The sequence below is a fragment of the Castor canadensis genome, chromosome 2 (genome assembly GCF_047511655.1).
Source record: "Castor canadensis chromosome 2, mCasCan1.hap1v2, whole genome shotgun sequence".
NCBI classification, from domain to species: Eukaryota; Metazoa; Chordata; class Mammalia; order Rodentia; family Castoridae; genus Castor; species Castor canadensis.
The window spans coordinates 101,234,400-101,254,802 of NC_133387.1; the positions used below are offsets into that span (position 1 = coordinate 101,234,400).

The 20,403-nt window shown below is 39.5% G+C and overlaps 1 protein-coding gene across 14 annotated transcripts in view; it reads left to right on the forward strand.

The window, feature by feature from the left end:
* Hecw1 (HECT, C2 and WW domain containing E3 ubiquitin protein ligase 1) overlaps window positions 1–20,403 on the forward strand; it is a 419,560-nt gene that overhangs the window by 187,088 nt on the left and 212,069 nt on the right. For all 14 annotated transcript variants that reach the window (XM_074065380.1, XM_074065387.1, XM_074065388.1 and 11 more), the window contains one exon: window positions 6,159–6,266. In XM_074065380.1, coding sequence (XP_073921481.1) covers window positions 6,159–6,266 — 108 coding nt within the window. The remainder of the gene's footprint in view (window positions 1–6,158; window positions 6,267–20,403) is intronic.

Consider the following 20,403-nt stretch of genomic DNA (forward strand, 5'->3'; position numbering starts at 1 on the left):
CTCAGTAGCTGGGATTACAGAAATAAACTGCATGTCTCTTACAATTCTTTTGGTGATTGTTTTTAATTATAGGCCAGTAGTTTTCTACCAAGCATGTTTTTGCCCCCCAGGAAACATTTGTTATATCTGAAGGCATATTTGATTGTTGGATTATAAGAGGTGCTACTAGCATCTACTGGATGCCACTAAACATCTTACATGGCACAGAATAGCCTCATCATAATAAATAATTATCCAGTCAATGATAGCAGAGTGTCAAGGTTGAGAAGTCTTTAGCCATGCTCAAATTCTTGTTTGCCACTACTGATTTCTTAATCCTAACAATATCTCTTTGAATAGACTAGTAGTTCAGCCATTTACTTTCATATTTATTTGGTGTTCAGGACTTTCATTTGCCAGACATTATCCTTTGCCTCTTATCCTCTATATTCTTTAGCATTTCTTATATTTCCTACCTACTCTTTTTTTCTTGCTATTTTTTGGGAAGTTTTGTGAATTAAATTTAGCCTCCTAACCCAGTTTTCACTAGAATTCACAATAGGATGGGAGAAGAACAATGATAGCACTCACAGACTATATTCTACACATTAGTGTGCACTCCATGGTGAAAGAGTCCCATAGTTGTATAAAGATGGAAATATCTGCCTACCTTTTACAGATCCACAACATTTATTAAAGGGATCCACACTATATATTGTTTAACCCAGCATTTCCTACACTTTCTTGAGTAAAAATAATACTTTATTTCCTAGTGTTTGTTCCAGTTTTGAGGAACTACATAGTAGGAGTTACAGGAAATTCTAGAGTAACATAAAAACTCAACTTCTGCCCTAAGAAGCATGTAATGTTCAAAACCTTAAAATATAAAACTAAAACTAAAATTGTCTTTCTGGCAGAATCTCCCAGTTGTAATATTATATATTACTATTATTGTTTTCATTACATTCCTATGCTTCTTTACAGTGACCAATTTTTGCAGAACTAAAGTTTTCCTTTTTCATCAGGCATCCTATTAGAATACAGAAGAGCTGAAGTTGAATTTCTTAGTTAAGGCAGAAATGGAATACTTATGTCCACAGAAACAATATGAAGGAAAAGCCAAAGAGGAGAAAAGGACATTGGTTTTTAAGACCTGCTCTGCCATTTTATCCTTAGGAATGCCTTCTTGATATAAGAGAGCAGAGCTTCTACATCACTGGCTTAGTAATATGAAAGGCAAGTAGCTTCTGCAAGTACAAAGGCCCTGAATTCAAGACCAAGAAATCCCCAACACCACATAGATTCTATCCATATCTCCTGTCCTACTATTTTAATAAATCCATACTGGGAGAATCCTTAGATATTTTTCTAAGGTTTTGTTATCAGAATTGAAGAGTTACTCTGAGAAATGGAAGCTCTGTTGTATTTTTTTATGATGGTCTTGGGAGCCCTGGCTAGTGTATCAGAAAGTATAAGAAGATATAATCTTGTTTTGAAGGACTTATACATCTCTTCATGTTCTATACAAACTCTATAATGACTAAATTTTAAATGGTGTCAGCTAGTGTTTCAAGTTATTAGTAACAGTTTTGTTCATTAAGTGTCAAGGGACTTTAAAATAGGAAACCTTATTTTTAGCCCTGACTCTGAACAGAAATAGCTTCTTATTAGATGTTTGACACTATTATAAGATTACTGCCTGTAGCAGTCCATTTAATCCCCACAACAAAAATTTCAGGTAGAGAGTAAGATTATCCCCAAAGGCTAAGACACAGAGACATTAAATAAACTGCCTGATATCACATAGTAACTGTTGCTCATACCAAGAGAACAAACAACTTCCAGGTAGGGAGTCTAGAGCTGCCATCATCATTGTGGTGGTAGCATGGCTTAGCCCACAGCACCCATTCCAGTCCTTGTCTCTCCTAAAGTGCACTCCTCTAACACAGGATCTGCCCCAAAAGTATATTTCCCAGACTTCTGTGCAACCACTTTTTGGATGCAAATTTGGTCTCTTCATTTAGCAATGTCTGTGCAAGATTGGGAAGGTGGAAGTAAAATGTGGGATCTTCCCACTTTTTGGCTGCTGCAAGCATGGCCTTGAGAAACTGAGCTTTTCTACAGCAGTGTCCACTCACCAGCTTCATGAATATCAACAGGCAGTGGCAATGGCCTCTTTTTGCCGCTGGTTGCTCACCATCTTTATGGGAGGAGAGGCAGTTGCTCTAGCATGAGCATTTGCCTCTTCTGTCTGGATTGCAACTGTTGTTCTGAGTTCTTGTACTTATCAGGTACAGCCTTTCTGAGTGAGGCAAAAGCAGAAGCCTTGGTGTGAGCCAGTTAGGGTTATTGCTAGAGTCCCTACCTAGAGCCCACTTCTGAATTCCCATCATTAAACCTCTTTCTGTATTTAAGATGTAGAGTCATTCTGTTTTTCTGCAGGTGACCCAACCAATACACTTGGATTCCTAAACAAAGCTAGTTAACTTTTCTAACAAGTGATGAAAATGCCTTTGAGGAAGAGATTGTATCTTAGGAAAGAAGGTCTGGCAAGAATACAGACTGTTTTGTTGCCTTGCTTGATATTTGTTATTACATGTCATTATTAGTGTCGGGGAAGGAGATACTTATCTGGACCAATTGCTAGTTCCTTGACATGTGTTATGCTTAAACATGTAGACAAACCATATATTTTTCTCTTTAAAATGTGTGCTATTTTGTTGTTTTTAGTCAGCCTTTTCCACCTCTTCCCACCCACCCACCCACCCCATCTTCTTCTTTTTTTGCTCCTGTGGTTCCTTAATACTTTACTTAGCCCATTTTTATACGTCCTATATCATAGTGAAATTGTTTTCTTGATTAAACCTCCAAATATATTAGAAACTCCCTGAGAACATAGACCATGTCCTGTTCACTAGTGTATTCCCAGGGTTTAACACAATGCCAGATGTGGAGAAAAGTATGCAATGCACATTTTATGATACACAATGCATGTCCCCCTTGTCACTATCTCTGAACACCTGACCATGACTATCAAAGTGAATGTTCAGCGATCAAAATGCATAAATACAGGTAAATTCCACCTCTTGGAGAATTTCCATAATGAGGCAAATTTCTACCTGGGTGTGAGACTCATTATATCTGTACTGGAGACCCAGGGAGCTAGGAAAATATTATGCTTTTTTGCAGAAATGAAGCAATTACTGTAAAAGACCTATTATGCAATCATCTTAGTAACCCAAACAGGGTTGTGAGCACACACTGTGAATATAAAGACAGGCAAATTTTGCAAACAAGTGATTTTTCCAAAAGGCACAAACAGTTCTTGCTGTTAATGAGGCAGAGATGTTATTATTCTATCCAGTAATCTTTGCAAAGAAGGGGCAGCCAAAAATGTATTATCAGCATACAGGTTACAAGTGCATTTACCAGTTATCTTATTTATCCCTCCCATGGGAGGCTGAAGATATTACTACCCTCCCAAACACACACACATTTTGCAGATGAGGAACCTAATGTATTAGAAGTTACACTACTGGTAAACGGCACAAAAGGCCTCATGAGCTAGGTCCTGTGGCTTTAGTTCATCCTGTTTTCTATTTTACCACTGCCTGTTTCCTAAGTCCAGCCAGTTCCAGGATGTGAACCATAGGCATCTTAGGAGGGAAAAGGGCAATCATGACTTACTTCCCTCTCTAAGGAGCTGGGGCTCTGGGCCCGCTCTCAGGAACCTTTGCTCAAGTTGTCCCTCCATACCTTATAATGGATTTGGACTCTCAAAACATGACTTTCTCCACAGTTTCAGCTCCTGCTAGCTCAGATAAGTACTTTTTGGTAAAGTAGAAATGACAAGAACCCTATAAAAGATAAAGGTAAAATTCATAGCCCTAACTTCAGTTTCTCTGAGAGTGTGGGGTCTGGAACCAAGGAACTGACAGTAAGTTTGGTCCTCTAGGATCTTTGCTCTTCAGGAATGCTGCATTTATTCCTCTCTGGGCATCAGCTTTAGAAATGACATCAATGGATTGTGATAAGAAGAGAAACAGCAGGAGGTGAAAGTATATAATCACCCACTAGGGCTCTCAGTGCCTCCAGACAGCAGGCTCTCCCCCACTCTAGTTCTCCACACATCCACCTTCATTTTCCACTCTGGGTCTCTTCTCCTTCAGTGCTCCCCTGATCACCCTGTTGGCTTCCTTTCTTGTGACTTATGTCAATGCACCCAGTTCTCTTCCTTCACATTTCTTATCACAAGTTACAATAATGCATTTATTTCTTTACTTTGTGTTTAAAGTTGTCTTGTCAATTAGTTGTAAGCTTTAGTTCACAAAAGACCATATTTTTATTGTTTATTCATTTATTCATATGTGCATACATTGTATGGGCCATCTCTCCCCACTGCCCTCTTCCCCCTCCTCTTCCTCCTCCCTCTCCCCCACAACCCCCTCACTTCCAGGCAGAACCTGTTCTGCCTCCTTCTCCAATTTTATTGAAGAGAAGATGTAAACAATAATAAGAAAGACATAGTGTTTTTGCTAGTTTGAGATAAAGATAGCTATAGAGAGAGATTCCTAGCATTGCTTCCATGCACATACATATTACAACCCAAAATGGTTAATTTCTACCAGACCTTTTCACCACTGCCCGGTCACCTTCCCATAGTGGCCTGTGTCAGTTTAAGATTACTTTATTTTCTCCTCTACTTTGGGCACATCAAACACTTTTAAGTTTTGGGTTTTCTACCTTTCCCTATTCCTCCCGTATGCATTCTCCTCTTAGTGTGTGATCCATGTCCAATAATATTACTGCATTTATTTTAGATCTAAAGTCTGCATATGAGGGAGAACATACGATTCTTGGCCTTCTGAGCCTGGCTAACCTCGCTTAAGATGATGTTCTCCAGTTCCATCCATTTACTTGCAAATGACAAAATTTCATTCTTCTTCATGGCTGAGTAGAATTCCATTGTGTATAAATACCACATTTCCTTAATCCATTCATCAGTAGTGGGGCATCTTAGCTGTTTCCATAACTTGGCTATTGTGAATAGCGCTGCAATAAACATGGGTGTGCAGGTGCCTCTCGAGTAACCTGTGTCGCATTCCTTTGGTTATATCCTCAGGAGTGGGATTGCTGGATCATATGGCAGATCTATGTTTAGTTTTTTAAGAAGCCTCCATATGTTTTTCTGGAGTGCTTGTACTAGCTTACATTCCCATCAGCAGTATATGAGGGTTCCTTTTTCCCTGCCATCCTCACCAACATTTGTTAGTGTTGGTGTTTTTGTGATGGCTATTCTAACAGGAGTGAGGTGGAATTTTGCTGTGATTTTGATTTGCATTTCCTTTATGTCCAGACAAGAGACCATACTGATTCTGCCAAACACCATAGCTGCTACACCTTTCCCACCATCTGGTACATAAATCCCACTTGCTGAAAGAAAAAATGAATACATAAGTTCATAAAGGGTAAGTTCATAGCATGAGTCATATGTGTAAGATGATTACAATGCCCAGGCTGGAAACGGAGTGAAATGGGGTAGGGTCCATGGGAACTGGGCCCCGGGATGGGAAGCATAATTGAGCATTTTCTTTATTCTGTCTCAAATGGGGATCAGCTTATAGAAGTTTCAGGAGGAAGAGGGGTTTTTACATTTCTTTTTTCCTTTTTTTATTATTGCAGTACTGGGGGTACATTGTGACATTTATAAAAGTTCTAACATTATATCATAGTTGAATTCACCCCCTCCATTATTCTCCTTTATCCATTCCTGGAAAAGTTTCAACAGGTCTTATTTTCCATTTTCATACATGAGTACATAAAATTTCCACCATATTCACAGGAAGAAGACTTTCATACTGAGATTTCACATATGTAAGAGCTGTTCAAAGAGACATGAACTGTCGTAGCAGTGGTTATTTCTGGTTCTGAGGATGTGTGACAGCCAGTTAGATGATCATTTATCAAGAGTGTTGGGGGAGCAGAAGATTCCTGCACTAAAAAGGCATCTGTCCTGACAGTGCCTTAGGGTGCTCGCAGGTCTCTGGTTCTGATTCCAGGTGCTTTTTCTTCTGTTGAGCTGGGAATGGCATTCATACCCTTTGATCTTTTTCTTTTCTTCCCCTAAATATGCTGTTGACTTTGCTTCTCTGGTCTGCTTTTTCTTTCTGAACATATAGATGAAGTCTTGTCCGAAAACTTTCTGGACTATAAGAACCGTGGAGTCAATGGTTCTCATCGGGGCCAGATAATCTGGAAGATTGATGCCAGCTCTTACTTTGTGGAACGTGAGTACTTTACCATTCTTGTTGCTCAGTGCACGTGGCTGAAACTGAATTCAACTGTTTTAGTCTTTGTTTTCTTGCATTGCCTCCACTTAGAAAGGTACCATGTGGAATAGATTTAGTGAGATCCTTAGAAATATTTTCAGGAGGGAGTAGTGAGCTCTAGAACAGTTGGGTAGCAGTCATCCAAACCAGACAAGATGGCCACTCCTTTAATACTGAAGAAAGTCTTAGTTCATGTTCATATGCCTTTAGACTCAGGACTGTTTGGCACACATCTCTTAACTTTTATTCCACGACTCCTGCAAGTGGTCTCCAACTTTGCTAGAGTTGAAAATGTGTTTTCTCCTCATGTGACCTGTTTTTAAGTTTTTCCTTTGCTTGACCCAGTCCTTCAAGGCTCCTTGCCCATGGCCTACTATGTTATTGATATTCTCCACTTTCCCCTAGATTTTGCCTATTCCCACAACTACAGAATGGGAATGATAGCAATAATAGATTCTTTGATTTCTGACCTATCTGAATGTATAAACTTATTATTGTGTATCTTATTGAGGTATTTTCTAAAATTTTCTTCTGTCCTTGAAAATAAAGCATTTTTAGAGTTGAGATAGGACTTTTCCATAAGCCCCACTGCTAGTCCTGTATGGGCTTCATGTTTTCTAATTAAAGACATGCACAGACTACCTTTAGTCCACAAATCCCTCTCTTCTGCTTAGGTGTGGGAGAGTACCTTAATAGACAAATCCCTTTATGCACTTTTCATTTATTGTCTACCTGGATGTGAGAGCTCTTAGCAGGTATTTATTAATTCATTCATTCATTCAATATAGCAGATCTGAAAGGAAATGGAAAAGTTTATTATTCTAGCTGCCTATCTCTCAGAGAAAAAAATATATGGTCAGGAATATGAAGTTTTCATTGTCATTTGACTGGTGGTCCAAGAAAAAAGCTATCTTCTAACATGTTTTGCTTCCATTTTCATGCACTCTCATTTTCATTCATTCATTTACAAAACAGTTTGTAAAATTTACTCTGTTCCAAAAACTATGAAGATAAAATATCTGATGCCTGACCTCCAGAAACTTGTAGTGTCCCTGGTTCTAGCAATGACACCAATTAATACCTTTTTGTGTTGGTTATGCAGAATGATTAGAAAAATCAGAAAATTTTATGCTGTCAGGGTACAGAAGGGACATGATTTTATGAGATGTGGTTGCTGACCTTGACTTTGAGATAGGAATAATAAAATTTTTAGAGAATTCCTTTTCTTCAGTAATTATCTCCCTTGACTCTAGCTTTACTCCTCTCTAATCCATCCCGCACACTGACACCAGAGAAAATGCTTTAAACCGAATTCTGCTACCATTTGCCCAAAAGTTTCCTGGCTCCTTTTTTGCTACTGTATCAGCAGAAACCTACTTTGTCCAGCTGCCAAGGCCCAACATAAACTCATCTTCATCCCTCAACCCTACTTCTCCATACTCCCCAGCAGACATCCTTTGCCCTGGTCATACAGATCTCCTCCTTACAAATAGCATCATTTAGCAAAAGGAACATAGTAACTTGACTTGATTTGGCTATAAACATGACTCCAGCAAGTGATCTGTAATATAAATCTTCACAATTTCAGTAAGAACAAAAAAGATAAAAATTTGTGTTGGCAATCATTGTTAGACATAATTGACTATGCATACCAACCAACATTGGAAGTTTGGTAAGGTAAGTTTTCATTTTACTGTGGGCCTGTTTTCTTCCTTGAGTTCTAGTTTATTGAGGAAGAGGCACAAAGACTCTACTGAAGGTCAAGATTCAGTAGCAGTTCTCGATGGTAAAAGGCAAAAGCACAACTTGCAAGTTTTTATCTTTTTAAAATCAGGGACATAAATGTTAATGAAAAGGAAATCTTTTGGTGAGAATTTCAACATGCCCAGCTTAAGGTCAAGGGTCATGTCCCATATACACTTTGACGGCATTAAAATTTCCTGGTTTGTATACCCTATGAAGAGATGGGAATCTGTGTTGAAAATTAATTCAGCAATAGCAGTTTGTTTTTAAAGATTTCTGTGATATGTAGAAAAATTCCTGTGTATTTATCTCAAATTACAAACTGCTTCATGTGATCATCTGTATCAGCAGTATGAAAACACAGCTTAAATATTATTATAAAAATTGAATATAAACCAACTCTTTAAGACATATATTTAAGTGAAAAGCATATTTGATAAGGTCTTGTGTAACAACTCAGGCTGGCCTTGAACTCACTATGGAGACCAAACTGTCCTCAAACTCCCTTCCCTCCTGCCTCCACATCCCAAATGCTGAGATTACAGTCCTGCATCACCACACTGAGCTAAAGAACAGCATCCTATAAAAAAAACAAGTAGCCTGCAAAGGTCACATTCAAAATAACTGAACCTGAACACCTTAGAAAAATTTAAAATATGTTCTTGGGTAAGCTTAGAAGATTCTTAGTATACATTGAGTGATCAATGTATTAAGAATGTATTATTCTACACTAATGTAATATAATTTATCAAATTATATAAGTTTATAGCTATAATTTGTCAAAAGTAAAAATTTATCAAGACAAAACTTAATTGAGCTTGCAAATGATTTGAATATTTACTCTGGGCACACATATAAATTAAAATATTACAATGAGTTATAGCTTTAAAAAGTCTGAGTGAGCCAGATGTGGTTGTGCATAGGTTGTAATACCAGCCTTCAGAAGCAGGGTCAGGAGGACTATGAGTTCAAGGTCTGCCTGGGCTACATAACAAGACCTTATCTAAAAAGCAAAAAAGTAGGAATGTTTTAAAATTGTATATCATATGCTATATAAACTTATACTTTAAATGTAAAATAATTTGAATTTTCAAACATGTATGATGGAAAATGTGCCAAACAAGTAGGAAAAGATTGGATATTCCTAACATTCTGATACAGCTCTTCAACAACACCTCAAGCCACCAAAGGTCCTCTTGGACTACAAATGCAGAATCCAGGCCATTATCCAGAAAGTTACAGAAGTTTTTGTTGTAATCTAACAATAAGATTCTTTGTAGTCTCCTGATAATGATAAACACATTAATCTATTTAGTGAGTTATATTTTTAAAATAAAAAAATAATTTTGCTAACATTGAACACTGACCAGGTTTAGATCTATGAAGTAAAACAAAAGGTCCGTCTTTCTACCTAGGAATTAAATTAAAATGCTAAAACAAAATGAAGTTTTTCTTTCATCTTTGTTTTCAATTTTTTCTCTTTATTTTTGACTTTTATTATTTCTTTTAATGAGAGTGGCAGTATATTGCATATGACCTGGAGTCTATAATGTTTTAATAGCACATTTCATTTGGGGTTATGACTCAATTTAGAAGAATTAATTGCTATTGATTTATGCAATTCTTAAATGGTCTAAATTAGATTTTGTAAGTGCCACCAAGCCAGAAGTATTCCAAACAAATATTTTCTGTACTCTCCAAACAATTACATGCATGATAAAAATACAAAAGAATATAAAGCCTGAATCATTTCCTGTTCTCTGGCATTATTTTTTCCTAGTGAATAACTAGGATTTGACGATAGTAATAGTGCTTAATATAAGGACTGCAGAGATGCCAATTTTAACACTGACAAAGAAGAAACTGGTGAAAATTTAACTTTTCCCATCCCGATGAAATCTTACAATGGTGTATTATTAAAGGAATTTAATTATCACTTCTTAATAGACGTAACTGAGCCCAGCTGACCAGCCTTAAGGCTTCAGAAGAAGTTACCTTCTTGTTAGTGTACTCCTAACAGGAGTCCTTGGAAATTGGGGGTGTGGTTACCTAGAAACACTGGGGAGAGAAGGTAATAATGAGGGCAAGGCATCTTTGTCTTTATCTCTGGCCTAAATCTACTCTGTGTAGCCTATTCATCAAATTCTAGTAGGAAGAATTGAGTAGTATGACTGGAACAAGGCTGATTACAACCAAAAGAAACCTCTGCCAAAGTAGTTTCCTTTCTCCACTGGCTCTGTGTTATCCAGTCATGGCACCACCTTCTAGCACTGTCATGTGATTGTTGTTCCTTGCCTTGGTATCCTGTCCTTAGCCAGGATCACCCATCCCTGATCCTGTCTCACCTTCCAGTTAACCTCTCAGATGCAGCCCCTTTGCCATCTCTGACCACACTTCCAACTTGGAAATCTGACCTAGATTCACACCAAGATTTCTGCATTGGTAAACTCCTTTTCAACATACCATTTCCAAATTCTTTTCCACATTGTTATTTGTCTTCACCAATTTAGGCTACAACACTAAAATACCTTAGACTAGATAAATTATAAATAATAGAAAAATATTTCTCATTGTTCTGAAGACTGGGAACTCTAAGATCAAGGTTAGCAGTCTGCAAAAAACTGAAACTAGATCCATGTATATCACCCTATACCAATATTAATTCAAAATGGATCAAGGATCTTAATATCAGACCATAAACTCTAAAGTTGATACAGGAAAGAGTAGGAAATACTCTGGAGTTTGTAGGTATAGGTAAAAACTTTCTCAATGGAACCCCAGCAGCACAGCAACTAAGAGATAGCATAGATAAATGGGACTTCATAAAACTAAAAAGCTTCTGCTCATCAAAAGAAATGGTCTCTAAACTGAAGAGAACACCCACAGAGTGGGAGAAAATATTTGCCAGCTACACATCAGACAAATGACTGATAACCAGAATATTTAAGGAACTTAAAAAACTAAATTCTCCCAAAACTAATGAACCAATAAAGAAATGGGCAAATGAACTAAACAGAACTTTCTCAAAAGAAGAAATTCAAATGGCCAAAAAACACATGAAAAAAATGCTCACCATCTCTAGCAATAAAGGAAATGCAAATTAAAACCACACTAATATTCCACCTTACCCCTGTTAGAATAGCCATCATTAGCAACGCCACCAACAACAGGTGTTGGCGAGGATGTGGGGAAAAAGGAACCCTCTTACACTGCTGGTGGGAGTGTAAACTAGTACAACCACTCTGGAAAAAAATTTGGAGGCTACTTAAAAAACTAAACATTGATCTACCATTTGATCCAGCAATACCACTCTTGGGGATATACCCAAAAGACTGTGACACAGGTTACTCCAGAGGCACCTGCACACCCATGTTTATTGTAGTACTATTCACAATAGCCAAGTTATGGAAACAGCCAAGACACGCCACTACTGACAAACGGATCAAGAAAATGTGGTATCTATACACAATGGAATTTTATGCAGCCATGAAGAAGAACGAAATGTTATCATTCACTGGTAAATGGATGGAATTGGAGAACATCATTCTGAGTGATGTTAGCCTGGCCCAAAAGACCAAAAATTGTATGTTCTCCCTCAATGAGGACATTAGATCAAGGGCAAACACAACAAGGGGATTGAACTTTGAGCACATGATAAAAGCGAGAGCACACAAGGGAGGGGTGAGGATAGATAAGACACCTAAAAAATTAGCTAGCATTTGCTGCCCTTAATGCAGAGAAACTAAAGCAGATACCTTAAAAGCAACTTAGGCCAATAGGAGAAGGGGACCAGGAACTAGAGAAAAGGTTAGATCAAGAAGAATTAACCTAGAAGGTAACACACATGCAGAGGAAATTAATGTGAGTCAACTCCCTGTATAGCTATCCTTATCTCAACTAGCAAAAACCCTTGGTCCTTCCTGTTATTGCTTATATTCTCTCTTCGACAAAATTAGAGATACGGGCAAAATAGTTTCTGCCAGGTATCAAGAGAGTCGGGGGGAGAGGGTGGGGGCGGAGTGGGTGTAAGGGAGGGGGTGGGGCAGAGGAGAGAAATGACCCAAGCATTGTATGCACATATGAATAAAAAGAAAAAAAAAAGGTACAGCTAGACTCAGTATCCTGTGATGATTTACTCCATGCTTCAAAGATGGCACCTTCTTGCTGTGTCAAAAAAAAAAGAGGGTTAAAGAGCACTCATTTCAACTACTTCTGTAAGATTAATGTCATTTGTCATCTTCTTCCAAAGGCCCCATGTCTCAATACCATCATCTTAGCAGTGAAACTTTAACCTTTTAATTCTGAGGGGACACATTTAGACCGCAGCATAATCCCCAATTAAAAACAAACAACCACAACAGCAGCACACTGGCCCCTGATTATTTTTGTTGAAAATCTAAGCAATTGATCCTTTTGTAAGATTTTAGTGACAACTCCTTGAACGTGACAAGAGTTACATATATGCAGGTTATAAGAATTTGCCTCCTCACCCTGAGCAAGAGACTTCCAAGTGAAAGGCAGTGTGATTACCATGGTGGCTTGTGGACTCAATATCCCCTTAAAGTGACCCCTTGGACTCTGAGATTCTGTTTCTTCATCTGTACAAGGAAGGTAATGTATGGCTTCCACAAGGTGACCCCCTGAAAATTAACTGAGAAAGCACAGGTGAAGTACCCAGATATGCATCTGGGATAGCAAGCACTCTATAAACACCAGGTGCACTGCTGTAATTAGAAGGCTTTGAATCAGGAATTGTGGGCATTGCTCCAACAGGGGTCAAGGAAAGAAAGCACATGCAGCTTTGATTTCTTCTCTGAAAATGGGCATCTTGGTGACAACTGTGATTTGCATGACTTAAAGCTGATAGTTTCCTGGGGTCAAATCCTATGCAGCCCAAGTTGGAGATAGAAGGACGCTGAAGGAAAAGCAGGGCTCAGGGAGAACTGGCTGACTTCCCTCCATTAGCGTTTCTGGCATATGCTCTCTCCTCCATGGCAGTACAGCAAGAGCAGGACTAGTTTTGCCGGAGCCAGAGGCAGCCAGCTCTGCATCAGACACAAGGACTTGGTCAGGCTACAATTCAGATGGGTAAGGTGATTGTATTACTACAACCTTTTATTTGACCTTGGGCAGGTATCGCTAGGACTATTATACTTTTGTGTGAATACTGCTAAGGCTGTACCATGGACTTCCAGTTTCATATTTTGTTATTTTCAAAGGGATGTCTCAATTTGTGGTGTAATAAACATTTGGGATATAGGCTCTATGCCTATGTTTAAGACTGGAAGGAGACTAAACATTAAACTGTGCAAAATAAGGCTGGGACAGTTACCCTTCTTTATGTATTTTCTGTTAGGAGCAAGTATGGCTCCATGTAAATATTAACAAGATAGTGACCATATATACTCTTAAAATTTTTTCTGTCTTTCATCTATGCCCTTTTACCACATAATTCTGCTGGTGTTCCTCCCACCTAAACATCTTCATAATCCTGTCTCTGGTCCCAGCCCACACTCATGTTGGTCTGCCTTTCTTATTCCCTTCAAATTTTGCTTTAAAAAACCTAAAAGAAGTAAACTTGCTAGGGAAAGCTTGCTAGGGTTACAATGAAAGGAATTCAACCCACCAAATCTGTGCATATTCACTCTTTAGCAGACAAGAGTGGAACTATTCATATTTGATATTGTTATTATATTGTATGTTGTACATTTTATATTATCTATCTTTGTGTTAATGAAATATTGAAAGAATATAAAGGTGATTAAAGTTGGGTGGAGTTGGTTAGAGATGGATTTTTGGAAGAGGTTCTAATAAAAAAGCAAGATTCAGGGATGTAGCACTTGTAGGCACAGAGGCATAAGCAGAGCCCCCAGCAGGGAGGACACTTCTAACTGTGAGGAAGGAAGCAAGAAGCTGCATTTGGCTGGAATTCAGCTGAGAATTATGTGAAAGATCAAGGTGTTTAGATATGTAGTATAAGAAATCATTCTTTACTTTGTGTTTGTTTGTTTTAGGATGATGCAATAAAAATGGGGTTGGGGACTATTCATGCAAAGCAACTTAAGTGAAATTTTCTGCTTTCAGTAATCACAGCTGTGATTTGCAGCACAGGACAGAGGGGCAGAAAGAGGACTGAGAGGGACTGTGGTACTGCTATTACCTTTGGACTGCACTGGGCCACTAGAGGTTAAACTAAGGGTACAGTGGTTATGACTGACCAGAGGCTAATGAGACAGTGTGGTAATGGAAGAGCAGGAATCCAGGTGGGAAAACAGAACATAGGAATGAAAAAATAGCAGGCTCAGCCTGATGATACCCAGTGTGAGAAGCCAAACTGTTGAGTGCAATCACTTCTTGCCACAGAAAATATATCTGGGGAGCATCAAAATCAAACTTTCATCCATGGAAGCCTCAGTCTCTCAGATTAAATAGCAGAGCATTGTTACAGAAAATATTCAGAAATAATCAAATCTTTAATTCATATTCACAGCAACCACAAAAGGTAGTGCTGGCTGTTTGTCAGATATATGTTGAATTCTCCCAATGAGATGAGATTTCATAATCAATACAAATAAGTGGTCAAGATCTTATTAACTCAAACTTAAACTTTTCTAGATTAACATTGAGTTTCAATGTCAAGAGAGAATATAAAGACACGCCTTTCTCTCTTAATCCTAGAGTGCTGGAAGTCTGCTGGGGACTATGGGGACCCAGGAGTCCTGATGTAGAAGTGATAACTTGGTCCTTGCCTACAAAGGCTTTTGAATTACACTACAGGTGTCAGTCAACTTTTTATTTAATGAAAAACCTGAAATAATTAACTTATAAAGAGAAAAGGTTTGTTTTGGCTCACAGTTTTGGAGATTCTAGTCCATGACCAATTGACCCATGGTTTGGGCCTGTGGTGAGAATGCACATCAGGGCAGGATGACAATGGTGTGAAGCATGTGTAGGGCAAAGCTACTTACACCATGGAAGCCAAAGGGAAGAAAGGAAGAGGAGAGTGTCCCACAATCCTCTTTGAAGGCATGTTCCCAAAGACCTAAGGACTTCTATAAGGTCTACAGGAAACTCCCAATAATACCACCCTGGGAATTAAGTCTTTAACACATGAACCTTTGAGGACATTCAAGACCCAAACTATAGCAAGAAAAACAGCATGTCTTCTTACTGGACCTTGTGTGAATTACTGTGGAGAGGAACCACAACCTGGCTTTGGAGCAAGATTTGTTCACCACCCATGATAAAAGGAGCTACTAGGTGAATGTGGCCAGTGGAAAGAAAGGACTAGCATTGGGGACACGGTGGCCACGGAAAAAAACATCTGCAAAGGCACTAAGGGGTGGGAAGCAGAAGGATGGTGAGTCTGGAGTAGGTGAGACAAAACTGAAAAAGAAAAATTTGGGGGAAAAGGTTTGGAGCTGGAGGTTCTAAAGTGTTGTAGGTGTGGGCCCATAGAGTACAGAGAGCTATGGAAATTCTCTCTGTGAAAAAATAACCTGATTAGACTTGCATTCTAGACATTTTTATGCCAGCAACAATATGGAATATGCACTACAGTGTCCAAACATTTGAAGCCTGAAACCACTAGGAAACTATGACATAAAAACAGGTGAGAGTTGACTGTGGTGTTTCACACCTGTAATCCCAGCACTAGGGAAGCTGAAGCAGGAGAATTAAAAGTTTGAGGCCAGCCTCAAATACATAGTGAGACCTGTCTGTTTTTTAAAGCACCAAAACAAAAACAAACTCATCAGAAAACAAAAGGCGAAAAATAAATCATTTCATATGATAATGATGGAAGAAAATGAATTAGAAAGAGGCTTAGGAGGAAAGATCAACACAGTATGTGGGGATAGGGGAAGGTGAGAAGGAGTATCAGCCTGCTGACATATTTCATCATGCAAACTGAAGAGTCAGAACTGGGAGTGAGACAAGTTGAGGTTGAGGTCTCTGTGGGGCTGAAAATGTGCAATAGTAGGTGGCAGATATGGATGCTCACCAGGACAGGGCTTAGAAGGAGACAGGTGAGGAACAAGAAACTGATGTTTGAAGTACAGGACTTTGTTTAAGGGATTATAAAATAGTGGGCCCTCTGAAAATTGCAGGATGTTCACCTGGAATGGTTGTCAGAAGTGAAACCTTTATTTTTAATAAGCATCCCATATTATTCTGTTGACTCCTAAATGTAAACATGACTGATAACAGACTGTGAAAAGAGGAGACTTGAAACCGCAAGGAAGAAGAGGAAGAGAAGGAAGAGCAGACAGTGAAGTCATCAGCTGTGGCAGATTGGATACAAATTCTTTAATATTCCCCCCATTATGAGCTGGGATACTTGTTCCCTCCTCAAGAGCCTGAGTGGGCTCTGTGGCCCTTTGCTGATTGCTTTACTAAAGTGATACAGAGCCAGCTTCTGGTTTCCGGCTTCAAGATACTGGAAGTTTCAGCTTCTGCCCTCTTAGAACATTCACTCTTGGAGGCTTGATTCAGCTGTGCAGTGAGAAGCGTAAACTAGCCATGTGAGAGGATGCATAGGAAATGTGCATGCCTAGTCTAGCTGTCACAGTCACAGCAGACATCCAGCCTCAGCTGCTGTCAATGACAACAGGAAATGAGAATCCAAGAAAGAGTCACCCAGCTGATTCCACACCTCACAAAGTTTTGCTGTTTTAGCTGTTTAAGTTTTGGGTTTGATTGTTATACAGCCAGAGTCGCCAGACTATCAGCAAGACCAAAAAGGGCTGGATCCTGGAAATGAAGGGAGGAGACACCACTAAGGGGTATCATTGATGACCCATTGGGTGTCACAGAGAATCATGGAAGATACTGTCCAGGAGTATCTGTGGATGGAAGCCAAATGGGAGCTATGGTCTTTTCCAAAATAATTCAGTGTGCTGATGAAAAAAACTACCAGCTGAGTGTGTCCTGGTTTGCTGCAACTCTCCTGGTTTAAGTGGTAAAAGACCTGCATCTTTTAGCACTTTTAGCACTTTTAGACCAGGCAATCACTCAGGCCTTGGTGACCCTCTAGGGAGTCTGCATTGATGAGGAAGGGGCAAAGCAAAGAACATCTCCTCCAATAAGTCTGACTGAGTGTGACTCTGAGAAGATAGTGCATAAGAAATAGTAGCCCTCGGAGGTCATCTAAAGGTCAAGGATTAGACATGTTTCTACACTGAGTAGGATGAACCATAGAAAAAGGATCTCTCATGTATTCAATACTTACAGGGGTCCAACTTCTTGACAAAGAAGTTATATCCTTTTATTTTGTACTGATGAGGTAGGTACCATCACTATTGTATCTGATGGGAAACTGTAGTCACCAAGAGGGTTCCTTGCCTGAGGTCCAAAGCTGAAGGAAGGTGGACCTGGGATTTGTTCTTGGGCTTAGCTGCTTATAATTATCTGAGCTGTGAGACAGCCATGAGAATGAGAGGTGTTTTGATGTGTTGAGGCCCGTGGGGAGTCAGAAAGGAACATGATCCTGAGGATAGGAGGGAGTCAGGCCTTTCTTGGCAGCACTTGATCAGCTAGAGACAGATGCCTGGAAGCGTGGGTGGAGTAGATGGTAGAGTGCAGAATGGGTATGAAAAAATATATTTCTATTGACCACCCTACGCTGTCACTTTTCCTCATAGGAAGAAATTGGAAGAACACAGGAGTGATTTTCATCTATGCAGACATGATAGAATAAATTTAAAACTACAAAAGAATAAATTCTCCCCACTCTTCTCAAAGCCACTTTGTATACAAAACGAATCTCTTTTGCACAAAACTTCAGCCAGAGTTGTTGAGGTCTTCCATACCTCTGTCCCTTAAAAACTTTCAAGAACATAAGGAGGGAGTATTGGACCTGTTTTGATCTCTACATGACAAGTACACTTGATGGCTTTCTCTGAAGGCCTGTTGAAGGTGAGGGCAGCTAGAGACCAAATTTGGTAGGCACGGATGTGGGGCAGACAGGGGACAATGACCTACCTAAGATTCTGCGTCTGGACCTGCCGCCAGGTGGGCAAGGCAGTGTCTGAAGGGCATGGCAAGCAGATCACCACAGTGTCCAATTAGACAGATAGACGTAGCAGATGGGGAACAAATGTGGTTCCAGCATTCATTCCAGAAGGGTGACCTGTGCTCATCCCTGGGGATCTGTACAAAGCCACAAGATCTGGCCCTGGGCTGTGGTTTGTGTAAAGGCTATAGTACTCCCTAAAGGAATAACACTGCTAATAACAGCAGCTAAACTTCTCTGAGCTTTCCTGTATGACAGCAGTGCTCTGAGCATTTTAAATATATTGCCCCACTTAATCTTTAGGAAAACCCCAGATAGCAGATGTTATTTTCCCCTTTGGGGATGAGGGGTCTTAGCACAGGAAGGTAATACAACTGGTCAGTTATTCACAGGTAGCAAATAATTGATAAGACCAGGCAGTCTGCTTTCAGAGCTGGCTTGTTAGCCACCACAGTGTCCTGTTGAGACCAAAGTAGGCCAGTACAGTTCCTACCACAAAGCTGGAGATTTGGTGTAAAATTCTTGTCCCATAGTGGGTTGTGGCACTGGCTTATACACTGGAGACCTCTTAAATAGGAGTTACTCCTGAGAGTGTTGTCTCCTGGGTGGGACTGGTAAGGAAATTATTTTGGCATCAGTTTAGAAACCCAGACATCACTGTGCTATTATATCCAGGACCAAAGAATTGGTGGCTGTATCAGTCAGATCTTCATAGCTGTAAGAAATATCTAAGGAAATCAACTTACAACGAGGAAAAGTTCACTTTGGCTCACAGTTTTGGAGGTTTCAGCCCATGAGGAGAGAGAGCAGTGTGGGAGGAAGCTTATTCACCTCAAGTGAAAGAGAGAGAGGGTGGGACAGGGTCCTGCTGTTGCCTTCAAAAGCGTGCTCCAAGTGCCTGTAATACTTCTCACTAGGCCCATCTCTTAAAGTTTTTACCCTCCTCCACAAGCTGCCTAGGAACTAAGCCTTTAACAAAGGGGCTTTTGGTAGATACTTATGTAAACCATAACAGTGATAAAAATTAGATTTAGTATCAAACGCTGACAAAAAGGAGCTCTAGAACAAAGGTTGAAATGATTCATACACAGCCTTCCTCCCATGCAGATGATTCTGAGTGGGGAGCTAAGGATTCCCCACCAGAAAAAGCTGTAGAGAAAGTCACATTAAAAGACAGAGGCTAAGCCTGGCATAGTGGTGCATGTCTGTAGTCCCAGCTATTCAGGAAGTGGAGACGGAGAGGATCATGGTTTGAGACCAGGCCAAGAAAAAGTTAATGAGACTGCAATGAAAACAAATGAAACTGGTGGTTCACATCTGTAATCCCAGCTACACAGGAGGTGTAAGTGGGAAGATCATGGTCAAAGGGTGGGCCCAGACAAAAAGACCAAGCTCCTATCTGAAAAATAAGCTAAAGTAAAAAACCAGTAATATAAAATAAAATAAATAGAGCAGAATAAAATTAAATCAAATAAAATACAGAGGCTACTCAGGATTTCAATCATTTCCTGATTTGTAAATCCAGAATCTCCCTTTTGGTGTATTTAGTATGTATGAGTTCAATTTGCATGGGTATTTAAACAAGTATTACTATCCCTACAGACAATTTGAGGATAAAATCAAAGTAAAGCTCATCCATAATTTCAACACCTAGAAAACATTTAAAAACATTTTTATTGATAGCATCTTCACTTAGACGGGCTTAATAAATATTTGTTCAGTTAATCCATGGGTTCATTAAGCTAGTGCTGAATGTCCATGAAGGGAGAATGAGACTTACGCTCAGAGACAATGGCCATTAGGTTGTTAATCTTTTCCACAAATGGTCCCCGAGCCTGAAGTTAAAAGTCCCTACTACAGAAAAAGTCAGAGAAATATGTACAGAGGGAGAGGGCCAATTTGTCCTTAGATCAGGCCCATGACAAAAAAGCGACATACAGAGAGAATGGAGTTGAGGGGCCTAACTTCTTGAAATAAGGTGGATCTGACTCCAGTGGTTCATGCCTGTAATCCCAGCTACTCAAGAGACAGAGATCAGGAGGATCGTGGTTCAAAGCCAGTCCAGGCAAATAGTTCATGAGACCCTATCTTAAAAAAACCCATTGCAACAAATGGCTGGTGGAGTGGCTTAAGGTGTAGGCCTGACGTCTTAAAAATCTAAACATAGATCTCCTATATGATGCAGCAATCCCACTCCTGGGGATATGCCCAAAGGAATGTGATACAGGTTATTCCAGAGGCACCTGCACACCCATGTTTATTGCAGCACTATTCACAATAGCCAAGTTATGGAAACAGCCAAGATGCCCCACCACTAACGAATGGATTAAGAAAATGTGG